The sequence below is a fragment of the Astyanax mexicanus genome, chromosome 1, assembly GCF_023375975.1.
Source record: "Astyanax mexicanus isolate ESR-SI-001 chromosome 1, AstMex3_surface, whole genome shotgun sequence".
Classification (NCBI taxonomy): Eukaryota; Metazoa; Chordata; class Actinopteri; order Characiformes; family Acestrorhamphidae; genus Astyanax; species Astyanax mexicanus.
The window spans coordinates 49,398,192-49,425,442 of record NC_064408.1 but is presented as its reverse complement, the minus strand read 5'-3'; the positions used below and the strand labels follow the sequence as shown (position 1 = coordinate 49,425,442).

Below are 27,251 nucleotides of genomic sequence, written 5' to 3'. Positions count from 1 at the left end.
ATGCTGTTTACTCCCCAATATTTCTTAGGCCATCACCGAGCAGCTGTATTTGTACTGAGATTAGATTACACACAGGTGGACTCTTTTTAGTCATTAGCAGTAATCAGGTAACTTCTGAATGAAAATGGTTGAAAAGGGGGCTAAATACGTTTGCACACCACAATTTTTTTGTTTTTTTTTATTTGTAAAAAATGTTTTGAATAATGCATCTTTTTATTTACACTTCACAATTGTATACCACTTTGTGTTGGTCTTTCAAATTAAATTCCAGTGAAATATAGTTGTTTGTGGTTGTAATGTGACCAAATATGGAAAAGTTCAAGGGGCATGACTACTTTTGCAAGCCATTGTGTAACCCCCTTGCTTTGACTTATTGTGTTGGTTCCCTTTCCATCAGTATCTACAAAGCACTCTCTGATAGGACTGAAGTGTTGTTACTGTAATAAGCTCAGATTTGTAAAGTGAAAGTGGGTACTGACAGCATGGGGAAAAACACGTCTCATGCTGGCCTGCATGAATAAAATCTTATTATACGAAAACAGCTTCTGGTTTGAAGGAGCTCCTGCATGGTGAAATGCCATGCATTCCAGAAGTTCTGTTCCTCACTGCTTTAGTGTTCATTTAAAAGCAAAATAATAAAAAGCAACATACGAATAAAGATTTTCTGAACCAAAATGAAAAAAATGATTCATGCAACTGCACAATTGATCCACGTATCAGGTGCAGTGTTTGTGTATGAAAGCAAACCAGCAATAATGAGCTCTTACTCCAAATAAGCCCTGAATCAGTCGTAGGTGTGGACTCTCTTATTTGAGGCAAATTTTAAAACACCCAGATAATTCTATTCTATTGCCAGTATTTCTCTACATTAATTAGACAAGCTGTATGTGCATTTGCACGTTTTCGTCAGCAATGAGTGCAACTTTAAAAATAGCTGAGTGAATAGTGTTTGTATTGATTCCTAAGAGATCAGGAGGTCAGTGGGTGCACAGGGTTTAATGGAGAGATTGCAGCAGGCTGCTTGCTGGGAGAGTTTGGGACGTGGAGTCGTGTTCTCTCTCTTTTATTTCTGTCTCTCTGTCTGGGTTCAGGCTGATATGTATTGGTTTTGCCAGCTCAGATGGTTAAATGTTAATGCATCAACAGCACTGAGACTGCTCACAGCTCGGCTTCTACACGACCGCTCCCTTAAAAATACATTACAGCGTTCCCTTCCTGCCTCTCTCTCTCACCACTGACACTAATCACACACCGAACACACGCACACAGTCACACACACCACAGCAGACCTGTTACAACTGTTCATATTTCTGCTTTAAATAGTGATGGAAATGTTTTTAAATAATCCTCTCTCTCTATTTCTTATCTATCTATCTCTCAGGCTGGTAACACAGCTCTACATTTGGCCTGTCAGAATGGTCACACCCAGAGCTGTAAGGTCCTGCTGCTGGGAGGAGCCCGTCCAGACAGCAAAAACAATGTGAGTGTTTCTCTTGTTATCCCTCTCTCTCTCTGTTGCTCTCTTTATCTCACATTCTCTTTATCTCACTCTCACTTAATTTCTTTACATTTAAGGCATACACCACTGCAGTCATGCTGAACTCTGTTGTCCTCGTATGCCCATATTTGGTGTTCCTTGTCTAATGCCGTCCTTTTTTTCCAAAGTCGGGATAAAGTCATGAGAGTCTTGCTAGAGTTGAGCTGCAGTCGTTTAATTTTTATCGTTTAGTGTGAGGTGTTTAGGATTGAAAGTTTTAGTCGTCGGGTTCGCATCCTGGAGTTCAGATAAAATCAATTAAATTAATTAATGTTATCGTAAGTCTTGAGACTTGTCTAATGCAAATAGTGACATGACCTGAACAATGTCAACAACAAATAGCTACGGGAAGCTGCTGGGCAAGTATATTCTATGTGAAGGTTTACAAACAATATAAAAAAGAACACATTTTGCAGTTAATATGCCTTAAATGCTTCTTACTTTAATATGTACACTATTTTAAAAGCAGGCAGCATTTTAAAGTCATTATATTTAAAGTTATTTTATTTTGCACTTCTGCTATTTTTGATACAAGTTTAATAAATGCATATTTTGCAAGAATGATGTTCTTTATTAAATTAATTCTATCTTAAAACAAAGGCATTATGACTGTAACATGATCTCACAATTCAGAGGATCCAGTTTGATCAGGAAAAAAAATGTACTAGAAATAGGACATACAGGGTTCTACACATATTTATTCACCACAGAATGTGATAGAGTTGATTAATAAAAAAAAAAAAAAAAAAGCCCATTCATTTCGGCCATACAGAAATTTAACTTAGACACAGAACTCCAAATATGGGCATAAACAACATAACATAAACAAACAAAATGAGAAAAAGGACTTCACTGATCTATTTAGCAGACACTTATCCAGAGATATTTTGAATAGGCTACAATAAAAAAATAGATACTGCTTTAGTTTAGATACTGCTATATACAAAAGATAAGTGCTGATTTAGCAACTCTGTGGATAGAAGACCGCAAGTATTTCTGCTGTAGGGAAACTTGGCTGAAACAAGTTTTACTTCCTTGATGCCAAGACAAAGAAAAGCCTGGATGTCTGTCTACCATGGGCCTTGGAGGATGGTGTGTCAAGCCAAGCTATACTGGAAGCTGGAAGAGCTCTGGCTACAGAGCTGGTTTTTGACCATTGTCATCTAGTATGGAAGAACAGTCATAATGCAGTCATAAAATGACAACATGCTGCATTAGCACTGGGGGTCTCTCTAAACAGAAAAGGTTGAAATCTTCAGAATTTGTTGTAAATGAGGAATCTTCATGACCGAGTCAGATTTGCAACATGAGACGAGAACAAAAACTTGTTCTCCATAACTTCATGACCAGCAAGTTCTCAAGGGAGATGGCAAGATCATGGTGAAGCTCTGTAGTTTAGAGAATAAACAGTAGCTCAGTTTAGCTCAGTCTTTCACAATGTTTTTCTTTTTTGTTTCTGTCTCTTGGTCTCTCTCTTTGTCTTTGTATATTTTTCTGTATTTCTATCATTGCTCTTTATCTCTCTCTCTCAATTTTCTCTATTTTTGTGTCTCCCATTCTCTTATTATTTCTTTTTTTCACTATTTTGTTCTTGTATGTCTCTGTTTAAGTTAATTCTCTTTCTCTCACTCTCTAACTCTCTCTCGTTCTTTTTTCCTGTTACTCTCCCTCTTATGCTCTCTGTGTATCAGTGTCTCTTTTTTTAAACTTTCTCTTACTAGTTCTCTCTCTCTTTCTCTCTCTCTCTCTCTCTTTCTCTCTCTTTCTCTCTTTTAGTAATTGTCTCTTCCTTTCTCATTCTTTCTCTTGCATTCTCTCTCATGTTCTCTCAGTTGCTCAATATCTTTCACTCTGTCTCTCCCTCTCTCTCTTTTGCGCACTCTCTTATTCACTCTCTCTTATTCTCTTCTCTATCTCTCTCTCTCTCTCTTTTTTTTGCCCAGAGCAAACTTCCCCCCACTCTGTGCACATGTAATGAGCGTGAAAGCAGGAGCTTAATTATGAAACAACACAACAACATACCCTACATTTCAAACACTGTCTTCTCGCCTCACTTAGCAGTGTAGGAGCGAAAAAAAAGTGTGTATCAGAGACAGAGAGAGAGAGAGAGAGGGAAAGAGAGAGAAGCACAGGATTCAGAGTGTAGCTGGCTCTTTCGTTACTCTGCATGTGTAAGCGTTGGTGGTGAGGCGTGCAGCTGAAAAGTTGAATGGGATACTTCACTGTGCATTGATTGCTGCCTCTGCTGGGTGACTCAGGTAACACATTGTGTGTTTTTTTGTGTGTGTGTGTGTGTGTGTATGTGTGTGTGTCTGTGTGTACTCGTCTTAGGTAGGCGACACGTGCCTGCACGTCGCCGCTCGCTACAACCATGTGTGTGTGATCCGCATTCTGCTGGGTGTGTTCTGTTCGGTGAGCGAGAGGAATCAGGTGGGTTTCAACTCTCTCAGCAAACAAGATACTTTATCATTTAATCTGCTTTTAAATTCATCTCATATCTAAACCCCTGGAATCTGGGATTTACCAGCCTCGCTGTGAACTGCTGATATGGAGAAGCTTTCATTTTTGACCAGCTTGTTTTGACCAAATTAAATTAAGCAAAGCAGTTTGAGTCTCACTCTATATCAAGTGTGTTTTTTCTGTTACATCCACATACTAGTTTGGAATCTACTCATGCTACTTACTAACAAAATCAACAAAAATATCATCATTTTTTGCTGTTAGAGGCAAATATGCTCCCTATACATTGAGATTAAAAGAAAGGGTAATACGATATTATCAGGAAAGCCCCCTTGTTGCTGAGCTGTTCTCTATTTTGTCTGTTTTATGTGAAGAGGACTACTATGTAAATAAGCTTTAGGGCTTTAGTCATAAAAAATGTATAATTACATCCAATAAGAAGCCTTGAAGCCAAAGTAAAACACAGAACTTATACATTTTTACTCATGGTTACATGTAAATCGCTCAAAATAATTAACCACAGATTATAAGGTAAAACTGAATAACATATTGATCATGCTAAATGTTGAATTAAGCTTAAATATTAATTATTTATATAATTGATAATAAGACTTTATACTACTTTATTCAACACTCCTCCACATTTTTCTCGTTGTCATAAAAAGTCTCAGTATTTTTCTGTATTAAACAGTTCATTCTTTATATTACGGTGCATTTTAAGAGGATTGAGAGATGTTCATGGTTGTGTGTAGAAAAAAAAACAACAACAAAAAAGAAATTTCATTAAAATCCATTAAATCATTTTGGAGCCTTTTTATTGGTCAGTTCATAATGAAATTCTAACACAATATCAAGACTAACACTTACCAGATTGTAGTTATGGCAAAAAAGGAAAAAAAAATAAAAGGTTTTTGGTGCAATTGTGACAATAAATATGCAGTGTCGCTTTCATGCAATATTTTCATAAATGCCTTTACATGAGATTGCATTATTTATTCCAAAATATTTTGCAGCATTTTTATTAGTCTTATTGCTCTATTCCTCATGAAGTGGGTGTCCACAAATTCCGCTATTCTATTGCTTGTTTTGTGTACTGAGGGCTTTGGCTAACCAGGACACTGTAAATCTGAAGTGGTGTGTTTTTTCTGGTTCTGTAGGCAGGGGACACAGCCCTGCATGTGGCAGCAGTTCTGAATCATAAGAAGACAGCCCGTCTGCTGCTCGAGGCTGGAACTGACAGCACCATCCGGAACAACGTGAGCTCCTCAAGCACACTTACAAATGCTAATACACACACACACACACTCACTGCTCGTACACATTGCCCTTGCTTGTGCGCCGGACTCTTCTTGACATGCAGTCATGATGGACAGCCATGTGTCTTTTGTCATGACTCTGAGCTCTGTTTGCCCTCACACCTCACATGCAGCCGGTACTTAATTTTGTTTAGGATTTTAGAGCAGATTTCTTTTAAAAAACATCTTCATCAGCTGTCCCTAAAAGTCATACTCTACTTCCATATAAATGTGCTTTATCAGGAACCACAGTTTTAACAAAAGCATCACAAAACCATATTAATAACTTGGATGCTTTTAAAACTGGATTAGGTCATTAACAGAAGTGAGATGGTGATGGTCTAAGTTCAGTGTTTCTTAGCAGTGTTAGCATCTCCTGGTTTGAACTAAAAAAAAAAAGCAGACTTCATATACCAAAATTCTTTTAAGTGATTGGTTGTATCTGGGGTGAGTAATCAATCATGTTGGTCACTTCAGGCATCTGTTTTAGAGAAAGGTCTCTGTGATTTCCTTTGAGGTGGTGTCTGATTGCACATGTTTTTGAGGAGTTATGTGCTAGTCTTCATCCTCTTTGTGTTGGGAGCATTACTAGTGATCAGAGGTGTCAAGTACAAATACTTTGTTACCTTACTTTACTGAAAAAAAGGTGAAAAAGAAGAAAAACCCATCCAGATAGAGTGAATCTGAATGTGGTTGGATGAGAAGTATCAACACATACCATTCTGACACTCTATTGGTTTATTGGTTTACACCGCCACACTCCAGGGCAAGAACATAGCAGACATACAGGGGTTGGACAATAAACCTGAAACACCTGTCATTTTAGTGTGGGAGGATTCATGGCTAAATTAAAGCAGCCTGGTGGCCAATCTTCACTAATTGCACATTGCACCAGTAAGAGCAGAGTGTGAAGGTTTAATTAGCAGGGTAAGAGCACAGTTTTGCTCAAAATATTGCAATGCACACAACATTATGGGTGACATACCAGAGTTCAAAAGAGGACAAATTGTTGGTGCACGTCTTGCTGGCGCATTTGTAACCAAGACAGCAAGTCTTTGTGATGTATCAAGAGCCACGGTATCCAGGGTAATGTCAGCACTCCACCAAGAAGGACCAACCACATCCAACAGGATTAACTGTGGGCACAAGAGGAAGCTGTCTGAAAGGGATGTTCGGGTGGCAACCCGGATTGTATCCAAAAAAACGTAAAACCATGGCTGCCTAAATCACGACAGAATTCAATGTGCACCTCAACTCTCTTGTTTCCACCAGAACTGTAAATTATTGTGGTCTAAAACCAGGTGTTTTAGTTTCATGGTCAACATTTTAATATTACATTATAGTCATTATGGCTTTTAGAAAAAATGTTTTTTGTTTTGGGGAGGGGGTAGTGCACAATAGGACACTGTGATTTTTTCCCTTACGGTACTTTTACTTTTATAGTCAGTGTCACGTTTCCTCCAGCTATCATAACCATTTGCTTGCTATTTAATGTGGTGAAATATGGATGTAGTGTCTCCCCGGGTTCTTGTGGGTTGCCGCCCACTTCGGAAAATGCATGTTAGGTGAATTGGCCATGCTAAACTGACTCCACGGTATGCGAGAGTGGGTGTGTGTGGCACCCTGCGATGGTCTATCACCCAGCCCAGGGGGTTTTCCAGTCTTGTGGACTGGATAAGTGGATAAGAATATGCATGGATGGATGTAGTGTTTGGTTGCACTTATGTAACAACCATGAAAATGCTGAAACTGATGCTAAAATTCAGCTGAGTTTAACTGTAGCATTAAAGAACACAGGTCATATCAGATCAGTGTGGATTTTCATGTATAGCCTAGAAACGGGCATGTATGGGCTTATCTGTCATGTCATTGCATGTGAGTGGGTGGATGTTTGGCAGTGTGTCTGGAGAGGAGTTGTGAATCTGATGTGTGTTAATCGCATGTGATATTTGTGGTGTGTGTTTATCTTTAGAGACACATTCTTGGTCTGTGGTTTGTGTTATGTTTATAACGTGTGCTCGTAGCGTAGAGTAGTCTAGAATTCCATCTGTAGAAATATATCATATAGCAGATGAACACAGTTATATTTGAGAACCAAAATAAAGTTTATAGGATTTACAGAAAGTGTACAATAATTCTTTAAACAAAATTAGGCAGAAAAATTATATCAATATTTAGTAGATCCTCCTTTTGCAAAAATAACAGCCCCTAAAAGCTTCCTATAGCTTCCAATAAGAGTTTGGCTTCTGGCTGAAGGTATTTTGGACCATTCTTCTTTACTAAATATTTCCAGTTCAGTCAGGTTTGATGGTTTTTGAGCAATAAAACGACAAGGGTGTCCAGATTTATGCTCCTGACTAATTTTGTTTAAAGAATTATTGCACACTTTCTGTAAATCCTATAAGCTGATCCAAACTACCAATGATTTATAAAGGAAAATCATGAAAATTATCAGGGTGCCCGAACGTTTTTCCATACCACAGCATTTATAGCTCTAGAAAAAAATAAGAGACCACTTTCTTTGATTTTACCAAATTAAAAACCTCTGGAATGTAATGAAGAGGAAGGTGGATGATCACAAGCCATCAGACCAAGCTGAGCTGCTTGAAGTTTTGCACCAGGAGTGGCATAAAGTTATCCAAAAGCAGTGTGCAAGAATGGTGGAGGAGAACATGGGAACACAAAAGATGCATGATAACAGCATGATAAAACCAGGGTTATTCCACCAAATATTGATTTCTGAACCCTTAAAACTTTATGAATATGAACTTATTTTCTTTGCATATTGAGGCATGTATCTTTTTTATTATTATTCAGCCATTTATCATTTTCTGCAAATAAATGCTCTAAATGACAATATTTTTATTTGGAATTTGGGAGTGATGTTGGCTGTAGTTTATAGAATAAAACAACAATGTTTATTTTACTCAAACATAAACCTATAAATAGCAAAACCAGATAAACTGATTCAGAATTTTTCAGTCCTGACACTACAATAAAACAAACTTGTGAATGTGTTTTGTATTGTGTCACAGGTTGGACAGACTGCACTGGACCAAGCCAGAGAGCACAACAACCCCGAGGTAGCGCTACTGCTGACCAAAGCACCACAGGTGACCGACCGACCACACACGCACCATATTTACACAAACACAACATTTCCATCAGTTATTTCCTTTGGTACTGAGTGTGCAGTACTGATTGATAATATTTACAGTAATATGCAGCTGCACTGCGTGAATCTGACTGATACTATCATCAGTCACAGCTGCAGTTCGTCAAAACAGGCTTTTATCAGCCACAGATCACTATCAGCCACCAGAGACCGACTGCTAAAATGAATTGTAATACAAGTACAGACAGAGACAGGCAGGGCACAGTGGTACTAAACTGATATCAGTGGGCCATGTTGAAACCAAAGTAATGCAAATTCCACACAGCAGAAGTGCTTTTGGATATCCATTTAAAATATTTCTCTAATCATGTTTGCCCCTAAAAAGATTTAAAAGGAATTGCACTGGATTATTTTGTTAAAAATGACTAAAATAAACTCACTCAGAGTGTATTCATTACTTATTTTCCTTTATTACTACACTGATCAACCAAAACATTAAAACCACTGATGTGTAAAGTGCCTTACATTGATATTCTGGTTATAGAGACACCTGTGGGGGTGGGATCGACATAAATTTAGGCAGCATGTAAACAGTCAGTTCTTTAAGGTGGTGAGATGATACAGTGCTTTTACAAGGACTAGCTTGTGATGTACAATTGCCAGAAAAAGTATGTGATAAAGTACTTTTCCCCCCACTGTGAATGTTTTCATGTTGTGTTTAGTAAAACCATGCAAACATTTTTTTTGTGTGTGATATTAGTTTAAGCAGACTGTGTTTGTCTATTGTTGTGACTTAGATGAAGATCAGAACACATTTAATGACCAGTTTATGCAGAAATCCAAGTAATCCCAAAGGGTTCACATACTTTTTCTTGTATAGACCACTGCATTAGAGTATCTGTAAAACATCAGGTCTTTGTGTGATCAGTAGGCTACATTTGGCCAGTCTATAACTTTGCAGTTTTGTTACGACTGTTCCCTCTGCAGCTTCAGCTTTTTGTTCTAGACCAACAGAAGTAAAACCTGATTTGGTCTTCTGCTGTTGTAAATCATCCGCCTCAAGGGTGGACATTTGCATTCTGAGACATTAAAACAAATGTATACACAAAAAGGCTTTGGGGATATATAAATACCCTTGTGGTAGTGAGACCATTATTCTTTTTTGTTATTCTTGTTATATAAATCCACTTTGATTAATTGCTCATTATTTATTACTATATATTTTATTAATTAGTCACTCTCATCATTTGTATTCTTATTGTTTTTCAATCCAGTGTCAAACCAGAGTCAGATAAGCTCATCTTTGAGTCTTGGTTTCTTGTAAGATTTCCTCCTCTGGCTCTAAAGGAGCCTTGCTACTGTTATGCTTGGATTGCTCATTAGGGGCTTGACCGAGATTTCTCTGAAGCCGTTTTGTAACAAGAACAGTTAAAAACACTGTACAGCTCTGGAAAAAATATAAGAGAACACTTAAAAATTATACATTTCTTTAATTTTACCAAAAGGAAAACCTCTGGAATATAATCGAGAGGAAGATGGATGATCACAACCATCAACTGAAGCTGAACTGCTTGAATTTTTGCACTGGGAGTGGCATAAAGTTATCAAAAAGCAGTGTGTAAGACTGGTGGAGAAGAACATGCCAAGATGCATAAAAACTGTGATTAAAAACCAGGGTTATTCAATCAAATATTGGTTTGTGAACTCTGTTTGTTTCTTTGCATTATTTGAGGTCTAAAATCTCTGCATCTTTTTGGTTATTTTAGCCATTTCTCATTTCTCTCTAAATTACAATATTTTTATTTGGAATTTAGGATGAGTGTTGTCTGTAGTTTATAGAATTAAACAACAATGTTCATTTTACTCAAACATAAACCTATAAATAGCAAAATCAGAAAAACTGATTCAGAAACTGAAGTGGTGTCTTATTTTTTTTCCAGAGCTGTATAAGCCAGACTAAATTGAATTGCATATAATCACACTTACAGTATATAGTGTTCACCTTCTCTACTGGCAGATTCAAGTAAGATTTTTTTCATTTGTTGAAAAACGTTGGGGTTCACAAAAGACAGAACTTTAAAAAGGGAAATGGTATTTTTAGGAGTTTATAAAGAAATATATAATGTATACTCGTGAACTCTTTTACACTGTCAAAACAGAAGTCATGGGACAGGAAATACTATTTCATGTACACAATTTAAGCCATACACTGTCAGTCATGTTCATTACCACACACTGCACTGTCCGTTTTGGGTGGTAATGCCCACACGACTGGAAACACAATATCCTATCATTCTGGCATCGACTTTCAGACCCTGGCCTGTTTCCACCTTCCTTCACAAGATAACACCTAACAACTTGTACAGTTGTGGTTGTTCCCAAGCTGTCCCCAAAGGAAACATTTTATGATCCGTTTACAGATAGCCATTCCAGGACTTTTGGCATGTCAGTGTAAATGCTACAGGTTTTGTGTCTTTATTCTGCACACTGTCACTGCAGCTTTAGTTTTAACTACTAGCGAATTCAGGTCCACACTTTTCTGGATTCCTTTCACTAATTGAGATCATGTTGGGTCTTTTCTGGTGTGAATACTGGTGCCTGTGTAGTAGATTAAATTAAAGCCAGTCTGAACAGACACTCAGTAATTATTAATGGCTAAATTCCCCAAGCCAAATTCATGCTGGTCTAGCCTTCATACATATTCAGGGAGGAAAAGAAATAAGCAGGGTTTTTGCACTGGAGTTTTCAGACAGCTGAGGTTGGTGTGTTTACTGTTTGGGTGTCAGGCTTTGTACTTTTCCCCAAGTGAGGTTCACACTTGTGTTGTGTGTGTGTGTGTGTGTGTGTGTGTGTGTGTGTGTTCAGATCCAGAGCTTCTCCCGTGGGAGGAGCGTGAGGAAGAGGAGGGACAAGCTGAAGGCAGAGGGGCGAGCGCAGTCCGTCCCACGGGATGAGATGCTGCCGAGTAAGGTAGAAAAGAGAGAGACCACCCACACACACACACACACACACACACACACACACATATGGCCTTATCTTTGTTCTCCCTCTCATCCATAAATAAATGTGCACATATCCAACCAGAGCAGTGAGCCAGAAACACAGAGAATTGAAAATGCTCACTTTGACAGAAAACGCTCAAAGGGAAGGCCTACACACACACACACACACACACACACACTGGTAAGCTCATGGCTAGTGAGCAGAATCCTATGGGATCCCGGGTTTTATTGGGGTCATAAGTTTAAAGAAAACACTAAAATCTAGCCTCACTTGTCCTTCATGAATCCTGATGAGCCCGATTCTGATGAGCAACAGAAGCAGTTAGTTTGAACTTTTTTAACTTAACACTTTGTCCTTTGTAAAATATGTTTAAGTAGTGACAAAATAAGGCAAAATAAATATACTAAAGGAGGAATTTTTCTTCTAAATAAATGGACAGGAAACTGGTAGACATTATCCATATTTAATCCGTTATAATTAAAACTGTATTTCTTTTAACTTTATATTTGTACACTTAATAAGCATAATTATTCTTAATATTTTTCCCTCTTACAAATACTTGTTGGTATTGTGCTTAAAGGTACATTATAAGGCTGGAATACACAGTACTTCCTTTTAGAAGAGCAACAAATATAATGAATTACATAGACTCAAAAAGCCCCAACATGCTGTAAAGTCCAGCATATTCCACTAGAGACAGTTAGTTCCTCTATAATCCATTTAGCCTCTCCTGATATTTAGCACATTTCTCTACTGTGCAAACAATTGTTCTTTTGTTTTCTTCCACATGATTGATTTGGTGTTTTGCCTGGCCTTTATTTATGTATTCCCTTTGCACAGCTATTCTTATTTATAGTTACATTAAAAGTATACAGTAGAAAGACTAGACTAGAATAGTCTACATCAGCCAATTAACTACACATATATTTATATATTAAACAACACTTGAAAAGACTATAGTGTAGATTTTCAGACTGATAAAGAATGTGTGGGTATATGCTAATTAAACAAAGAAACTCCAGTGTACACAACAGACGTGGTTCCCCTACTAATGAATGCCCTCAGCTACTTTGATTTGCGTATATTTCTGCCGCAGATATGCAAATACACCCCTACAGCTTTTCTAGACTATGTAGGGAGGTATTTCCAAAAGAATAGGACTACCTAGTACTCTGGAAAGAGTATCTTTCCATCTAATAGAAATCCTTCTCTGGACAGTAGAAAAAGTTGCTCCAACATAATCAATAATCAGTACTTATTTCCATGTAGTTTATGTGAGCTGCTCTCCTATAAGGGGTTAAATGAAGAAACTTGACAAAAGATTTCTAACCAATGCATTAAATAATATACATTAAATAAAAGTCAGGCTGAAATCTCCATGTTTGCCACTGGGACACTGCCGAACTAAGTCTGTTGACCAATTTGAATTTAAAAGGTAATAGGTTTGAGGATGTCTTTTTCAATAATTAAAACATTGCATCATAATAACCACTTAATGATTATTACGATAAGCACAGACTGTTTCAAAATAGCTACTGATAATTGTTATGTATTGTATAATAAACACAAATAGATTACATAATCTATGAATTATTGTTATCAAATGCCTAATCATTGTTCAAAGACATCAGACGCAGTAATTATTGCTTGCAATTCATAAATAACTATTACATTATTAACAGTTCTTGTGGGTATTCAGACCCTATATTGGGCAGTTCTTGTCACATGTATACATCTTAACACATGCCTGCAACTAAATAGGAAATATAGATGTTTTACAGAGATCTACAAGCTGTGTTTTTTAATGCTTTGTTACCCCTTTGGGTCAGTGACTTACCCACATTACCCTATTCTGATTCCAGGATAGCGTGTCCCAGGCAGAGGACACTCCGAGCAGTGAGCGGACAGCACGGAGACGAGGGGAACACAGGAGTGCCACACCCGACACCACAGAGGAGCACCCCAAAAAGAGGCGTGACAAGAGCAAAGTCAAAGACAAGGTGACATAATTATTATATATTCACAACATCACTCCAATATAGCAAGTAACTGAACATTGTGCAACATGATTGTGGGCACGATCAAACTATAGAAAATTGGCCTAGTTTTTGTGAGAGATATACAGGGATATAATAGTTTATAATGTTTAGGTGAGTAAAGGTGCAGCTACAATAAACTGGTCTAGTGTTATATATTAGAGTTATACAGTATTTACAGCATGTGTTACTGACTGATGTTTATTACAGGGAGCTGCCGTCAGTTCACTGCATTTAAGCTGAACAGAAACAGCAGAACACTATGGGCTGGCAGTGCCAGTGTGTAATGTAAACCACAGGCGGTGGCTTTTATATGTTCATATTGATATCGAAACTATATCATATTGACCATAAATTTAGTTAATCATTTACAAGTCAATACTACCTATACGGACCGTGATTTTTAATCAATTAAATGCGATGCAGTCGAAAACGTGGGTGCACCTAACATTTGTGCTGGTGCACCTAAGAAAAAAGTTAGACACACTGTTGCAGCCAGTGCACAAGTTAGTCTACAGTCCTGCTTCTGAAGGCACAACTTGCTTTGGTCAGTCTGCTGTTGAAATCCTTGTCAATCTTGGCATCTCAGGAGATCAGGAGGTGCACCCAAGTTATTTGAACTGCTGGACAACCTTCAGCTTAATCTGATCGATACATACAGTATGTAATGGGGTGGTACCGCTTATTGGGTGCTGGCTGGTAGAGCACCTCTGTAGATTTAAAAAATAACAATATATGTCCCACTTTGCTGTGATTTTTCCCACACATGTGTACATGCACATTTCTGCATTTTAAAACCACAATGAGAACTGATTGTTTGTGTTTGTCTTTGTGTTGTTTTATTTTAGCCGTCTCTGTCAGACCCCCTCTCCCGGACTGAGAATAAGCGCAGTGAGCAGAAAAAGAAGAACAAGCCCAGGGTTTCCCCTCCCATCGCTGTTCCTCCACCACACAGCTACAAGGCCTACCAGCTCTACACACTTTACAGGGACAAAGATGGCAAGATTATGCAGGTGATGTAGGAAAGCTCCAGTAATAACATGAACAGAAGCTGCTGTAAAATAGTAAAGTCTTTAAGCCTAATGTGGATAAAAGTTCTTATTTAGCCACACATTAAAATTTACACTAAATCAGAAATACACCCCTGTCAATAAAATAAAGACACTATTAGAGATGAAGGCCACACTGTACCTCTGTGTGGCAGCAATAAACAAACATTATTAATGTCTTGCAAACTTTTATCAGATGTCCTGTATTATCCTGTATTGCACACTGCTTACAGTATGTTTTAAAAGCTGCATCTGACATCATTACTATTGTGTAATACTCTAATAGAGCGATTTCCTGTTTGTGCTGTGGTCTCGCAGGCCCCACTCAATGGCTGCAGGTGTGAACCCCTCATTAATAAGCTGGAGAACCAGCTGGAGGCCACCAAAGAAGAGATGAAGTCAGAGATCCACACTGTGCAGGAGCTCATGAACAGCAAGATGGGACAGCTGGACCGCAAGAACAAACACCAGGTGTGTGCACACTTCACATCACAGATGATCCACAGACCTGACCTACCTTTCCCTTCTGCTGCAGTTTTTTTGGTGTACTGTTTTCTCAATATTATAAGAGACTTAAAATATATTTTGACTTGTAGTTGTGTACATGTTTTTAATTGTAATGCACATCTAAGCACAAGCATCCAAACTCTAAATGTATGATACTGCAGAAATGACCTGTATTTTTCTATGATTTCAGATCAGAGCTCTGGATAAAATGACGATAGAGAGAGTCTCTGCTGAAAAGACTGAGTGTTTACAACGCATTGATCATAGAGCCAAACAGGAGCGTCAAGATTGTGAAAAAAGACAGGTAAAGAAAATGACTACTTTTAATTCAATTGAATTTAACTTCATTGTCATTTTATTATATCATACAACAAAACACTGTTGGGATAGATCTCTGATGCAGAAACAGATTACATTATAGAATTAAGTGCTTAAAACCAGGGTATTCATGGGTCAGCTCTTGGTAAAATTCCTACAGATTATAGGTAGGCATTGGCAGTCAGTTGGGTAAGTGCTTTATGAACAAGTGAACATGGATTTTATTAACAAAGAAACACCACATTTGTGAGTAGAAGGTGCATATGTTGATACATACTAATGAATTACAGCCAAATACTTCAACATCTTTACACAAAGGAAAAGAAAATAGCTATTCTAAATAAAAAAAACATTTAAACCATTTTAAACAGTTGTTGCTCACAGGAATAAAAACTTAATACTGCAAGGTATTAGATAGATTATGCAATCTGTATTTCCTGGTATGATGTGGCTTATTGCAGGCTGAGATATCCCTAATTTGTCAGGAATCACCCCCATAACATTCCAGCATTCAGGGAGCCAAGCACAGATAGCACCTGTAGTGATAAAGAAATAGAATGGCACCTCTCTAGGGTACTCCTTTCTCATAACTACAAAAGAATGCATCTTCATAGACTAAAGTTGACTAACTAGTCAGTCCTTTCTCACAGCAGATACATCTGCATGATCTGCAGAGCTCTGTCTGCTAAATCCAGTAGCAGCACCAAATCAGCTATTTCCACTGGTGCCTATACAGATCTTCAACTGTAGATCTTCAAGAGTAAACCACTTTACTCACAGATTGGTTTGTGTTAATACTGCTGATCAAAACTTCCCAAAGCATTCACATGCCATTGAACAGGGCTTGTAGCACTGACTAGTAAGTAGGTTGGGGGCACCTAGCTTTGGAAAATAGACAGGGCATCTTCATTGGTTTGCTGTACTTAAATACTTATACTATTCACTATAAAGTTGCAAATATTACTAGAATGTAAACAGTGTTTTACAATACTGCATTTAATACATTTCACAACTCTGACTCTCAACACTTTATTTAAATCAACAAGCACCATGTTTACATAGTTTGCATATGTTTCATTTTAAGTATTTTAATTACTCCCTACTTTTTTGATAAACATGAGGATTCAAATTAAATATAGGAATAGAAAACATATGTATGGAGTATAAAACCTTTGAACTCCCCTGAGCAAATGATATGTTTAAGTAAAAACACACATCAAAGTATAAAAAAAATATGTGAAAAGAGTTTTGTGCACCCCCTGGTGACACAGGTGTTAGTTACAAGCACACAGTTCATTGAACTGTTTTCTCTGGAGTTCTAATCCTAATCCTGCAACATCAGTACCTGATCTCGCTAATGCTTATATTGCTGAATAAAATCAAATCCTCACAGCAATGTTCCAAAATGAATTGATTAGCTTTCCGATAAAAGCAGTTACTGCTGCAACTGTGGAACAAACTCTTGATTTTGAAAGACACACTGCATGAGTAGGTGTTCACAAAGTTTTGGTGTATATGCATGTAGTTTATATCTGTTTCTGCAGGTTTTAATGCACCACTACCCTTTTAGTAATGTACTAGTTTTACATGGTGCAAACAGGGTGCCCAAACTTTTGAATATGACTGTAAAAATACAGTTGCAGATAGGGGCCAGTTTTAAAAGAAGTAAGATAGCATGTGACCACATTGCAGTGGCCCCTGCTGTGTTACTAATGGTCTCTCTATCTGCTCTGTGGGACCCTTAAGCAGGCCTCAGTAGTGAACGACCTGAAGAACTGGTGCTTGTCCAAGCTGCAGCGGATGGAGTCACGGCTGACTGCGGACCCCCGTGGCGCCCCCCTGCGCCGCTCCTCCTCCCTGGCAGACACGCTCTCGGAGTGCGATGGCGATGCAAGTGACCACCCTGGTAGTCACTCAGCCAGCAGTGCCCACTGCCTGGTGGCCACGTGCCCCACCGAAACCATGGAAGGAGGAGGGGCAGCCAGTGGACCACAGGAGGACGGATCAGCCAATCACTATTTTGTGGTTCAGGTGGACAGTTCTCCAGGTGGGTTCACACACACACAAACACACACACACACACACACACACACAGGTTCAGGTGGAAATGCTCACAGATGGTCAGATATAAGCCATGAACCATAAACAAATAGACTTACATATATTCTGTCTCTCACAGCAAACAGAAAAGTAAAACAAAAAAGCTTTTTGGTTCATCACACACTATAACACACACACACACACGCACTGTTTGCAATGAGCCTTTTGCTCTGTCCCCAGGCAGATGAAAGCTTATGTAAGTGTTATATAATGAAAGTGTATTATTCTCAGGCCACATCTCCTGTGGGGTAAATAAGGGAATAGAACCAAAATAGAATTAACAGCTTAACACACTGTGGTCATCAGCTGTGCTGCCTTTACTCTGACTTTGCCTCAGCATTGATTTGTGTTCAAACCAGAAAACAGCCCAACTTTTAACATGATTTTAAATATTAACCCCCATATTACTGTTAGTTCATATATGCATAATCTTGTTTCACGTATACTATTCACTAAAGTTTCTTATACTAAAATACTATACTGCTGTCAAAAACTGCTCTGCTTACACATAACCTACTTTATGCTTTTAAGTAACTATTATATATATATGAATAAATAAGCTCAACATTTATAGGGAACATTTTTCTAAGCAATCAAATTAATGATCTGTCACTGGTCATGCAAGAACAGGGCTGGGCACAAAATAAAAACCTAAACCAATATTCAGAACCTCTAACGGACACACAAATTTTCCATGTCAGAACTTTTTACACTGTGTTACTTCAAGTACTGTCCTCTTAATCAAATACCACTAGTGAATCTCTATAGTGAGGAGAACCCACTTAAGTATCTCTTTCGGGTTTATTAGCCCTGAATGAGTCCAAAATGAGTGAGTTCATATGGAATAATTAGGCAAAATCAGAGTTTAATAATGTTTAATAATTGTACACTGAGAAATGTACAAATTTACTCATCACAGAACAATTTTAAATAATCTAATTTACTGATTAGATAAGCTTTTAAAGTCTAGTGTAAACTAGCGTAACATGTTAATCGACACGAAAAAAATTAAATATACTCTCTAAATTTAAAGAATGCCCTGTCCACGTAGACAGTCAATATTTTTTTAGTTGAGTTTTTAGCCATATATCTGCATTCAACCACATTCATTTTGGACTTACTCTAAGGCTCCCTCTAGCTGTTCTCAGTCATTTTCTGATTTAATGGTGGAGGTAGGATATTGCCCAGCACAAGCGCAGTTTGGAGCTCACAGAGCTTGTCAGTAAACTGTCATTATAAGTTTGAGTATGATTTATAAGTAAGTAGAGCATTTAAACTGACCTTTTTAACTACAATTCTTAGTTGTTTGAATTAGTGAAATCTGTTTAGAATTATGTTAATGAAGAGTGCAGCACAGAAGAAGTATAGGCCTATTATTTGTGTAATGCAGACATGTGGACAAGTGGACCCGGCCAGAGAAAAGTGTTGTGAAATCTTTGCCCTTTCCAGCCCGAGTCCAGATTTGGTATCGGTTCGGTCTTGGGCAAAAGATCTTAACTCTAGCACTGTGTAAACTTGAGTTTGAAATGTGGTCAAATATTTTAAAGACAGTGTTTATAAGCAAGGTTAGCATAGCACAGGGATGCTCATTTCTGGTCATCGAGATCTACCACCCTGGAGATTTTAGGTCTAACACACCTGAGTCTAGAATGTTTACATGTCCTTTAAGACCTTAATTAGGTGTGTAAGAATATAGGGGGTGGTAAAGTAGGAATTAACACCCCTGGCTTAGGGTTTTCTCTTCTACACTGAAGAAGTAAACCTCAGGTACCAAAACATGTCTTAGCTAATCGACTGCATTAGGTGTACATGAAAAATTCCCCCACTATGACTTTACAGTTTATCATTATGTAGTAATAAATGACTATTTATTTAATTGAATCAATCTAATAAATAGCATTTCATTATCATGTTTCTCCCTTTTAAGATGACAAGCAGAAAGTCCGGGACACCTCCTGCCCCCTGGCTCAGGACAAATCTGTGCCATCCTCGCCCCGTGTGGTTCGGCCAAAGGAGCGTGCGCTGCTCTCTGTGGACTCCCACAGGTCACAGCGGGACCCCCAGGACTCTGTTCAGCAGGAGACGCTGTCTGTTTTAAAGCCCAGCCGGGCCAGCAGCCTCTCACCCGCCACAGAACGCCGCTGCAGTGGTCGGCAGGACCACGACCTGGACAGACAGGGGAAGGAGAGGGGCAGGCACCACAAGAGGTCCTCTCAGGGCAGGACTAAAGGCCATAAGGGTAAGAAGACTTTGGAGGTGTTTGGCGAGCGTCCATCAGATGCAGAGGCCTCGTTTGAGCAGGAACGGGCCAACATGCATGCCCTGGAGGTGACACAGTACTTTTTTGAGGCTGTGTCCACACAGATGGAGCGCTGGTATGAGAGGAAGATCTACGAAGCACGGATTCAGGCTGATCACCGAGCGCAGGCTGACCGGGCGGCCCTGCTGGAGCGGATCACCTGCCTGGAGGATGAACTGAGACTGCTCAGAACAAACAAACAGGAGGACAGCTAACACACAGTGCAGGAGCACAGCGCTGCACAGCCTTTTCACACAGAGTCTGGTTTTTATGGATAGAAAAAAAAAACATGCACATGTTTTAAAAACTTACACAGCATCTTTCACAACAGGGGAGGTAACAGACAGACTGAAACACTGCATTAAAATAACAGGGCTGAAATTCAGGAAACTAAACAGGAAAGAGTTTCCCAAAAACATCTTAGCACAAATGGTCAAGCGAGCATCAAACTTAACACTTTTTACACCAGTAAAGATACATTTGAAAATACATTGTTAGAACTCTATGGAAACCCACCTAAAAAAAAATCCAGCTCATTTTTGAATTATTATTAACTAAACTGCTATCTCATTATTTTGAGATACTAAGTCAATATTTTGAGATACAATCTCAATATTTTGAGATACAATCTCAATATTTTGAGATAGCAAGTCATTATTTTTATATACTATCTCAATATTTTGAGATACAATCTCAAAATTTTGAGATAGTAAGTCATTATTTTGAGATACTATCTCAATATTTTGAGATACTAAGTCATTATTTTGAGAAAGCAAGTGTGTTTGCTTTTTTTCCCCCCTCCAGCATAGTATAGCATACTATAAATAACATACAGCATAGTGAGAGCCACAGCCACATTCTTCAACACATTGAAATAGAAGTCCAGTGTGTTATTAAATTAATATCTTCTCTCCAAGGTCTGGAGGCTTATTTTGATATTGTGTGATTCCTCTAAAAGCACCAATAATTAATGATTTGGGAATCCACATCTGAAGTAGTCCTCAATAAGAGTATCCATTTTACTCTTTTGTCTCACCTGCTTCTGTTTGTGTACAGTCTACTAGAATCTCAAAATAATTACTTACTTTCTCAAAATAATGAGATAGCAGTTTACTTAAAATAATCCAGCATATTTGTTTTATTATTATTATTTTTTTTTTTTTTTAGGTGGCGGGAATTGACTTCCATAGAACTCAGCCTTACTTATATCCAAAATCAATTTCAGAAGATTAATCACCTTGCTTGCCTTTTTTGCTAAGTACAGTCGAGTTCCCTTATCTGGACATTCAGTCCTCATTTGACCAGTATTTACAGATGGAGGTAATGTAACTAAACACATACTGAAAAACTAATTAAATATCTTGTAAAATGGTTGGAGAGGACTCTGGAGGAACCTGTCTCCTTTAAACCTCAGATATATCCACTGTGTTGCAATTGCATATTACATACTTACATGATAAAATATAAACTATATAATATTCATAATAGTATTGTTTTGGCAATAATTGCTTCTGATTTTTTTACTGAGTGGATCCCCATTGCTAGATCCAAAGTGCTCTTTAAAAAAAAGATAGTATATGCAGATGGGTCTGGGAATGGATTTACAATCCACTGTCCACAAAAAAAAGATTAATATATTCAAGTGTATGTGCACGGTTATGTCAGTTACCTCCATCTTTAAAAATGTATAATATATAATAACATATCCTCATCTGTTCATTATTCTGCTAGTGTTCTCAGAATATTCATCACGTCAGACCTAATGTCACTTAATGTCTTAAGAATGACATTTTGAATTGTGCATTTTAAGATTCATGTAAATATTTTTTCATCCATAAAAAAACAGCTGGGCTGCTGGATTAGCATGCTAGAGTAGCTTCTGTAAGACATGCTGCTAACCCTGAACTAGAGAGAGAGGACAAGCTAACACACAAAGCTAATGCCAGAGTAGGAAACTTTTTCAAGAGGAATCCAGGGCTATATTCACATTACAGGTCTTATTGCATGAGTGACTGTATTTTTTAATGACTTATTCTCCAATAACCAGAACAGGCAAAACAGACAAAAACCAGAACAAATCACAGAGCACTTCCTTTCAGAATAAATTATGCCCTTTTCTATTTCCAACAGCTTTTAGGTAAGCTAATTATCTAAAGTATTGAATACAAATAACACAGAAGCTTCAACAACTAAATCTATATCAGATGTTTGAGTGTTTTGTTAATCACTTTTTATCTTTATTAAAACTTCCCTTCTGGTCAGGAGACTCTCAGTCTTTCTATGCCTAAAAAGAAATCAGTGGTAGATGTTTAAAGTGGCAGTCTCTATTAATTTGTTTCTAATCTGAAAGCAGAAGCATTGCTGTGTGAAAAAGGGATAAAATATTGTGTTTATTAGTAGCAGTGTCCTGGAACGACCATCCCTGCTAAGCCTAATATATTCATTCTTAAAAACTGGGGTGTCGGGTCGCGTTTCGCAGGAGTTCTCCTGGTCTTTACGTCCTTACCTCTTTACATCACACATACAGCCTCTAAAAGAGGATCCGGCTCAGTTTTACTGAACGCAAGCAGCTGGTGGAGCAATGGAGACTTCAGAAGAGGAAACTCAGAGCTCAGTAGCTCATTCACTCACAGTAAAAACAAAGAATCGAAAGAGTGAAGTTTCTGACTGAGCGCTCTGAAAGGAGACCGCATCACACCCACCCACTTTAAAATGATTCTTCCGCATACTCAGTGCAGTTACCCATTCTCACCAGAGAGGGCCCTAAGTCCCCCAAATCCCAAAACTTACAGACATCAGCTTTAAACGCATCCAGTGATGTTGAGGACTGAACTAGAATAGTCTTTTAGTCAGGCTTTAGTCATAAGTCAGTAACAGCTGCTTGACTCTACATTTTTCAGACCCACATAACTCCTCAAGAACTCCGGCAGTTGTTATATTAAAGTGATAGTCTGTAACTTTTTGGTGAGAATTCAGAAGAACTAAAAAGTACTTTTAAAACTTGCATTGTGATGCAGTCTATTTTAATTATATAAATGTTCTTTATCTTGTCAGCTCTCTTAATTTCTAATTCTGCATTTCTTTGGTTAAAGTGTTCATGCGTGAGCAGCTGAAGCTGAAGAGTTTGCTGTTCTGATATCTCCATGTTCACAGTAGCTTTTGTATCAGCGCCATTAGCAGCACCATGGGTGCTCGGATAACCAGAAAAATCTGTTATAGCTAGAAAAAGGTTTCGGGACCTACCGGACAGCCTGTTTTCAAAATTATATTATATATGTGGCTTTGTAGAAACGGTAACAGAAGCAGGTTAATGCTATTTATTATAAAATTAGCCCTCTCCACAGTCAGGAACTCTACTGCTTTTAATTTAAAAGAACAAATCTTAGGAACTGATTTTTCCATGTCTCCATTTCTTACTGAATGATAAAAGGATTATCTTTTTATTTAATCTCCTCAGAAATGTCTTCTAAGAAATGCCATAAAAAAGTTTTATCATGAAATTGATTGACAGTTAAATTACTACAAGGTTGTAGGGAAGAGAGGTTCTCATAATCAAATTTTCTTCAATCACATTTAAGAAACAGTCTGATTTGTAGCACTTGAAATCTATAATGTGAATATAGCCCTGGTTTAAGCATCAGATGAAGAATTCAGAGTATGAAGAGTAATTCATTTGGGCTGCAGCTATTCTCACTTTTTCTTTGCCAGTGATACACATCGATTGCTCTTGGGTATTCAAGACTTGGATAGATTAATATAATCAGATTTAAGGGCATGCGTGTAGATGGGAATATGAGTGTTTACATGTTTTTTTGTTGTTTTTTTGTAAGGTAAAAATGCAAGTCATACACTGGTTGTTGCTCAGACTTGTATGTAGGAGCACAGGTTTCAGAAAAGCTACCATTTTGTATAAGCTGTTAAAAGAGATACATTAAATGTCCAAATGTTTGTGGACACCCCTTTTAATAAATGCATTTGGCTACTTTTAAAGTCCCCCAGTATTAAGCTGTGAAGCAGTGGAACTGTATTCTCTGGAATGATGATGATCTGTCTAATACTTTTCGGATGAGTTGAGCTGGAGATCATACAACATCCTGACCTAACTATTGCTCTTGTCACTGAATGCAATCAAATCCTCACAGCAATGCCTCAAAAAAAAGTAGAAAGCCATTCCTGGACGGTAGAGACAGTTACTCCAAAAAAGAGAAGGATTCATTTTATTTTATACCCTTTATTTTTAGAATAAACAATGAATAAGCTGGTGTTCTAATACTTTTGATAAGTTTGTCTATATAGTGTAGGTGTCCTTCTGCTGCCTGTTTTGCTGGATATGCTTTTTTGTTTTTTGCTGCAAATATGAAAGACACCGTATATTTTAAGCTCAGTAAACAACTCATTTACTACAGATTTGACTGTCTCCACTGTGCACACACCAAATATGACCCAAACGACTGTCCGTACACAAATGCTTAACAGTACTGTAACATTCTTCTCATAAGAAAAGCAATATTTCATTGTCTTCTCAAACATTTACATGCAGAACCTCATTCCTCTGTTTCAGTGCATTTTATCAGATTCACAGCTGGCATGGCATGCCTGACTTAATTAACAGCGTGTGTTTCTCATATTTTGAGTTACTTGTTGATCAGATATATGCAGCTACAAAGTCGTAACATAAGGATACTTTATTTTTTTTATAGCTCTAGAATTCAAAGGCTTCATCCTCACCCATATTAAACTTGTTATTAGATAATGATTAGACTTGTAGATAAGGTGTTCTAAGTCTTAAAACAGCCTTCTGTAACTCCTTTATCTTAGACATTTAAAAACTAAGAACTGAAACACATGCAACACATTTATGCCTTACAGCCTTTAATCATCCCACTCTGTCTTAATGTCTGCTGGGTTACTTTGAAGTAGGGCTCTTCCTGTATTTAAGAAGTGAATTTGTAAAATGTAGAATGTAAATCATTCTTTATGGAATTTAACCCTCTACATTAAAATTTAATGTAAAAATGTAAAGTGACATGCCAAATGTTATCAGACATCACACTTACTGAATAATATGCATATCACTCATGCTGAAAGGTGAAACACTTCGTTCGTTAGAACTATACCTAAACTTAATCCTACCCTTTTAAGGTTTTAAGTTAAGGTTAGGTCTAGGGATTCAGTATTTAGGTTAAGGTTAAATTTTAATGTAGAGGGTCAAATTCCATAATGAATTATTTACATTCTACATTTTACAACTTTTCAGACTGTAGTTGCATTTATTAGATATTTAGTGGAATGTTTGTTGAGCATCTATGTGGGTTCAGCAGTGGACCAGCCAAATAAAATGATACCTTCACTTCAGTGGTTTTAATTTTATGGCTGATCAGTGTAGCAAAATATGGATACTTTCGAGTAATCACCGCCAAACCATCAACCATTTATCCAGAGTTATCAATTAATCATGAGATCCCTACTCTAAATTCAGATTCCACTGACTGAATTTAATAGTAAATGGTGATACAGCTACAGTTAGACATACATCGCCTTGATCTGCCTCAGTGTAACTTGATTTAAAGGAGGTCAAATCTGACAGAAGTAGATGAAAGAAGCAAACACACTGGCACATCTGATACCAAGAATTCCATAGATCACCATGTTATTCAAAGTGATATTTTCTCTAATTTAAAAAATATGTTTGGTATCTAAAATTTGCTTACAAAGTTTTGCAATGGAGCTATCTTCATTTCATCTCTATCTTAATTTGTCTTGAGTATCAGGATTAAGAAAAAGTTAATGTGGCTATTTTAGTTTTGACTTAGGCAAGATAAAATGCCTAATTAGGAACATCTGTGCCATGACTGAAATGCATTCGTCCCCTAATTTTACTCTTCACTCTGATTAGTGCTGATTTAAGCATCTGAATAAGGCTAAACCACATGCATATGCAAGTGTAAACACAACCAAGATGCATTTAAACCTCTATGGCATGATGTTGCCCGTACCATATTATACCTTAATTTTTATGTATTTATTTATTTTATTTGAATATAATGTTACAGGGCATATCTACGTCCATTACAATGCTTTATACAAGTAGGCCATTATTAAAAATATGTATATGTGCAAGAATATCTTAAGAAGTATATTTGGCTGTTTATATTTTTCTATGTTCTTTCTATATTTTTCCATTCTTGTTTTAAGCTTACTAAAACAACGTTTTAGTCCCACTACTGTTAGAGCCATTATGATAAAGCAGTGGTGATTGAATACTGGGGTCCTGGTGCCCCTCTGCCCAGCAAATGTGTGGCATCCGTCTCCCAACACTACCTAAGTCAAATAGTCCCAATCAGTTCAATTAAAAAGCCATTTCACAGTAACAGTAGGCATGTTAAAGCAGGCAATCCTCTAAAATGTGCTGGGCAGGGAGGTGCCAGGACCAGTATTGAAGAACACTGTATTATTATGATGTTTGCATATCACTCCAAACCTACTGAAAGATACATCAGTTTAATTCTTATTATATTAGCTCCAGTGCAAAACTACAGAAGCTATTAGCTAATTGACCACATTTGAAACAGGCCTAAATGAGGTACCGTATATTGATTTTATCCATTACTTTAACAGAAAGGGGTTATTTCATAAATGTAATAAAACACTGTAATTAAAAGAGTCTAAACATCTGATCTTTACAGAGTGAGGTGCTGCTGTAAGCTTGTTTATACGAAGGGAATAGTTTCACAAACTAATGAATAAACCTAAGAAGGTTTTACTGGGGAAAAGCAGCCCAAATGCAGGACCATGTTTTTATGTTTTAGATCTCAAAATAAAAGTTATAATATGGACAGGCATACAGCTCTGGAAAAAAAATAAGAGACCACTTCAGTTTCTGAATCAGTTTCTCTGATTTTGCTATTTATAGGTGTATGTTTGTGTAAATGAACATTGTTCTTTTATTCTATAACATTTCTCCAAAATTCCAATAAAAAATATTGTCAGTTTTTATTTGCAGAAATTGAAAAATGGCTGAAATAACAAAAAAGATGCAGAGCTTTCAAACCTCATATTTATAAAGTTTTAAGCGTTTAGAAAACTATTTGGTGGAATAACCCTGGTTTTTATTCACAGTTTTCATGCATCTTGGCATGTTCTCCTCCACCAGTTTTACACACTGCTTTTGGATAACTTGATGCCACTCCTGGTGCACAAATTCAAGCAGTTCAGTTTGGTTTAATGGCTTGTGATCATCCATCTTCCTCTTGATTATATTCTAGAGGTTTTCAATTTGGTAAAAATCAAAGAAACTAATCATTTTATGTGGTCTCATTTTTTCCCAGAGTTGTATCTGCATGTATATGGTAATAACTGCTGTGATGTGGCATTAGTGTTTAAATGGTAAAAAGTGTTTAGAGATATTGTTGTGACACTTGTCTGTGGAAGGTCAATGTTGTCTGGAAGTTTGTTGAATATTAAAAGGTAACTTTTTTTTCTGTAAAATACAAAGAAATGCATATTTTATAAAGAAATCAAAAACACCTGTG

The 27,251-nt window shown here is 37.4% G+C and overlaps 1 protein-coding gene across 5 annotated transcripts in view; it reads left to right on the top strand.

The window, feature by feature from the left end:
- Positions 1 to 27,245, top strand: part of ankrd6b (ankyrin repeat domain 6b) — an 87,203-nt gene extending 59,958 nt beyond the window's left edge. For 3 of the 5 annotated variants that reach the window (XM_022662345.2, XM_007255208.4, XM_015607358.3), the window contains 11 exons: positions 1,382 to 1,480; positions 3,869 to 3,967; positions 5,155 to 5,253; positions 8,328 to 8,405; positions 11,273 to 11,377; positions 13,273 to 13,410; positions 14,295 to 14,459; positions 14,814 to 14,966; positions 15,193 to 15,306; positions 17,067 to 17,367; positions 19,348 to 27,245. In XM_022662345.2, the coding sequence (XP_022518066.2) occupies positions 1,382 to 1,480; positions 3,869 to 3,967; positions 5,155 to 5,253; positions 8,328 to 8,405; positions 11,273 to 11,377; positions 13,273 to 13,410; positions 14,295 to 14,459; positions 14,814 to 14,966; positions 15,193 to 15,306; positions 17,067 to 17,367; positions 19,348 to 19,934 (1,938 nt within the window). In that variant the 3' untranslated portion in view covers positions 19,935 to 27,245. The remainder of the gene's footprint in view (positions 1 to 1,381; positions 1,481 to 3,868; positions 3,968 to 5,154; positions 5,254 to 8,327; positions 8,406 to 11,272; positions 11,378 to 13,272; positions 13,411 to 14,294; positions 14,460 to 14,813; positions 14,967 to 15,192; positions 15,307 to 17,066; positions 17,368 to 19,347) is intronic. The other 2 variants (XM_022662356.2, XM_015607359.3) reach the window with 1 other exon arrangement.
- The last annotated feature ends 6 nt before the right edge of the window (positions 27,246 to 27,251 follow it).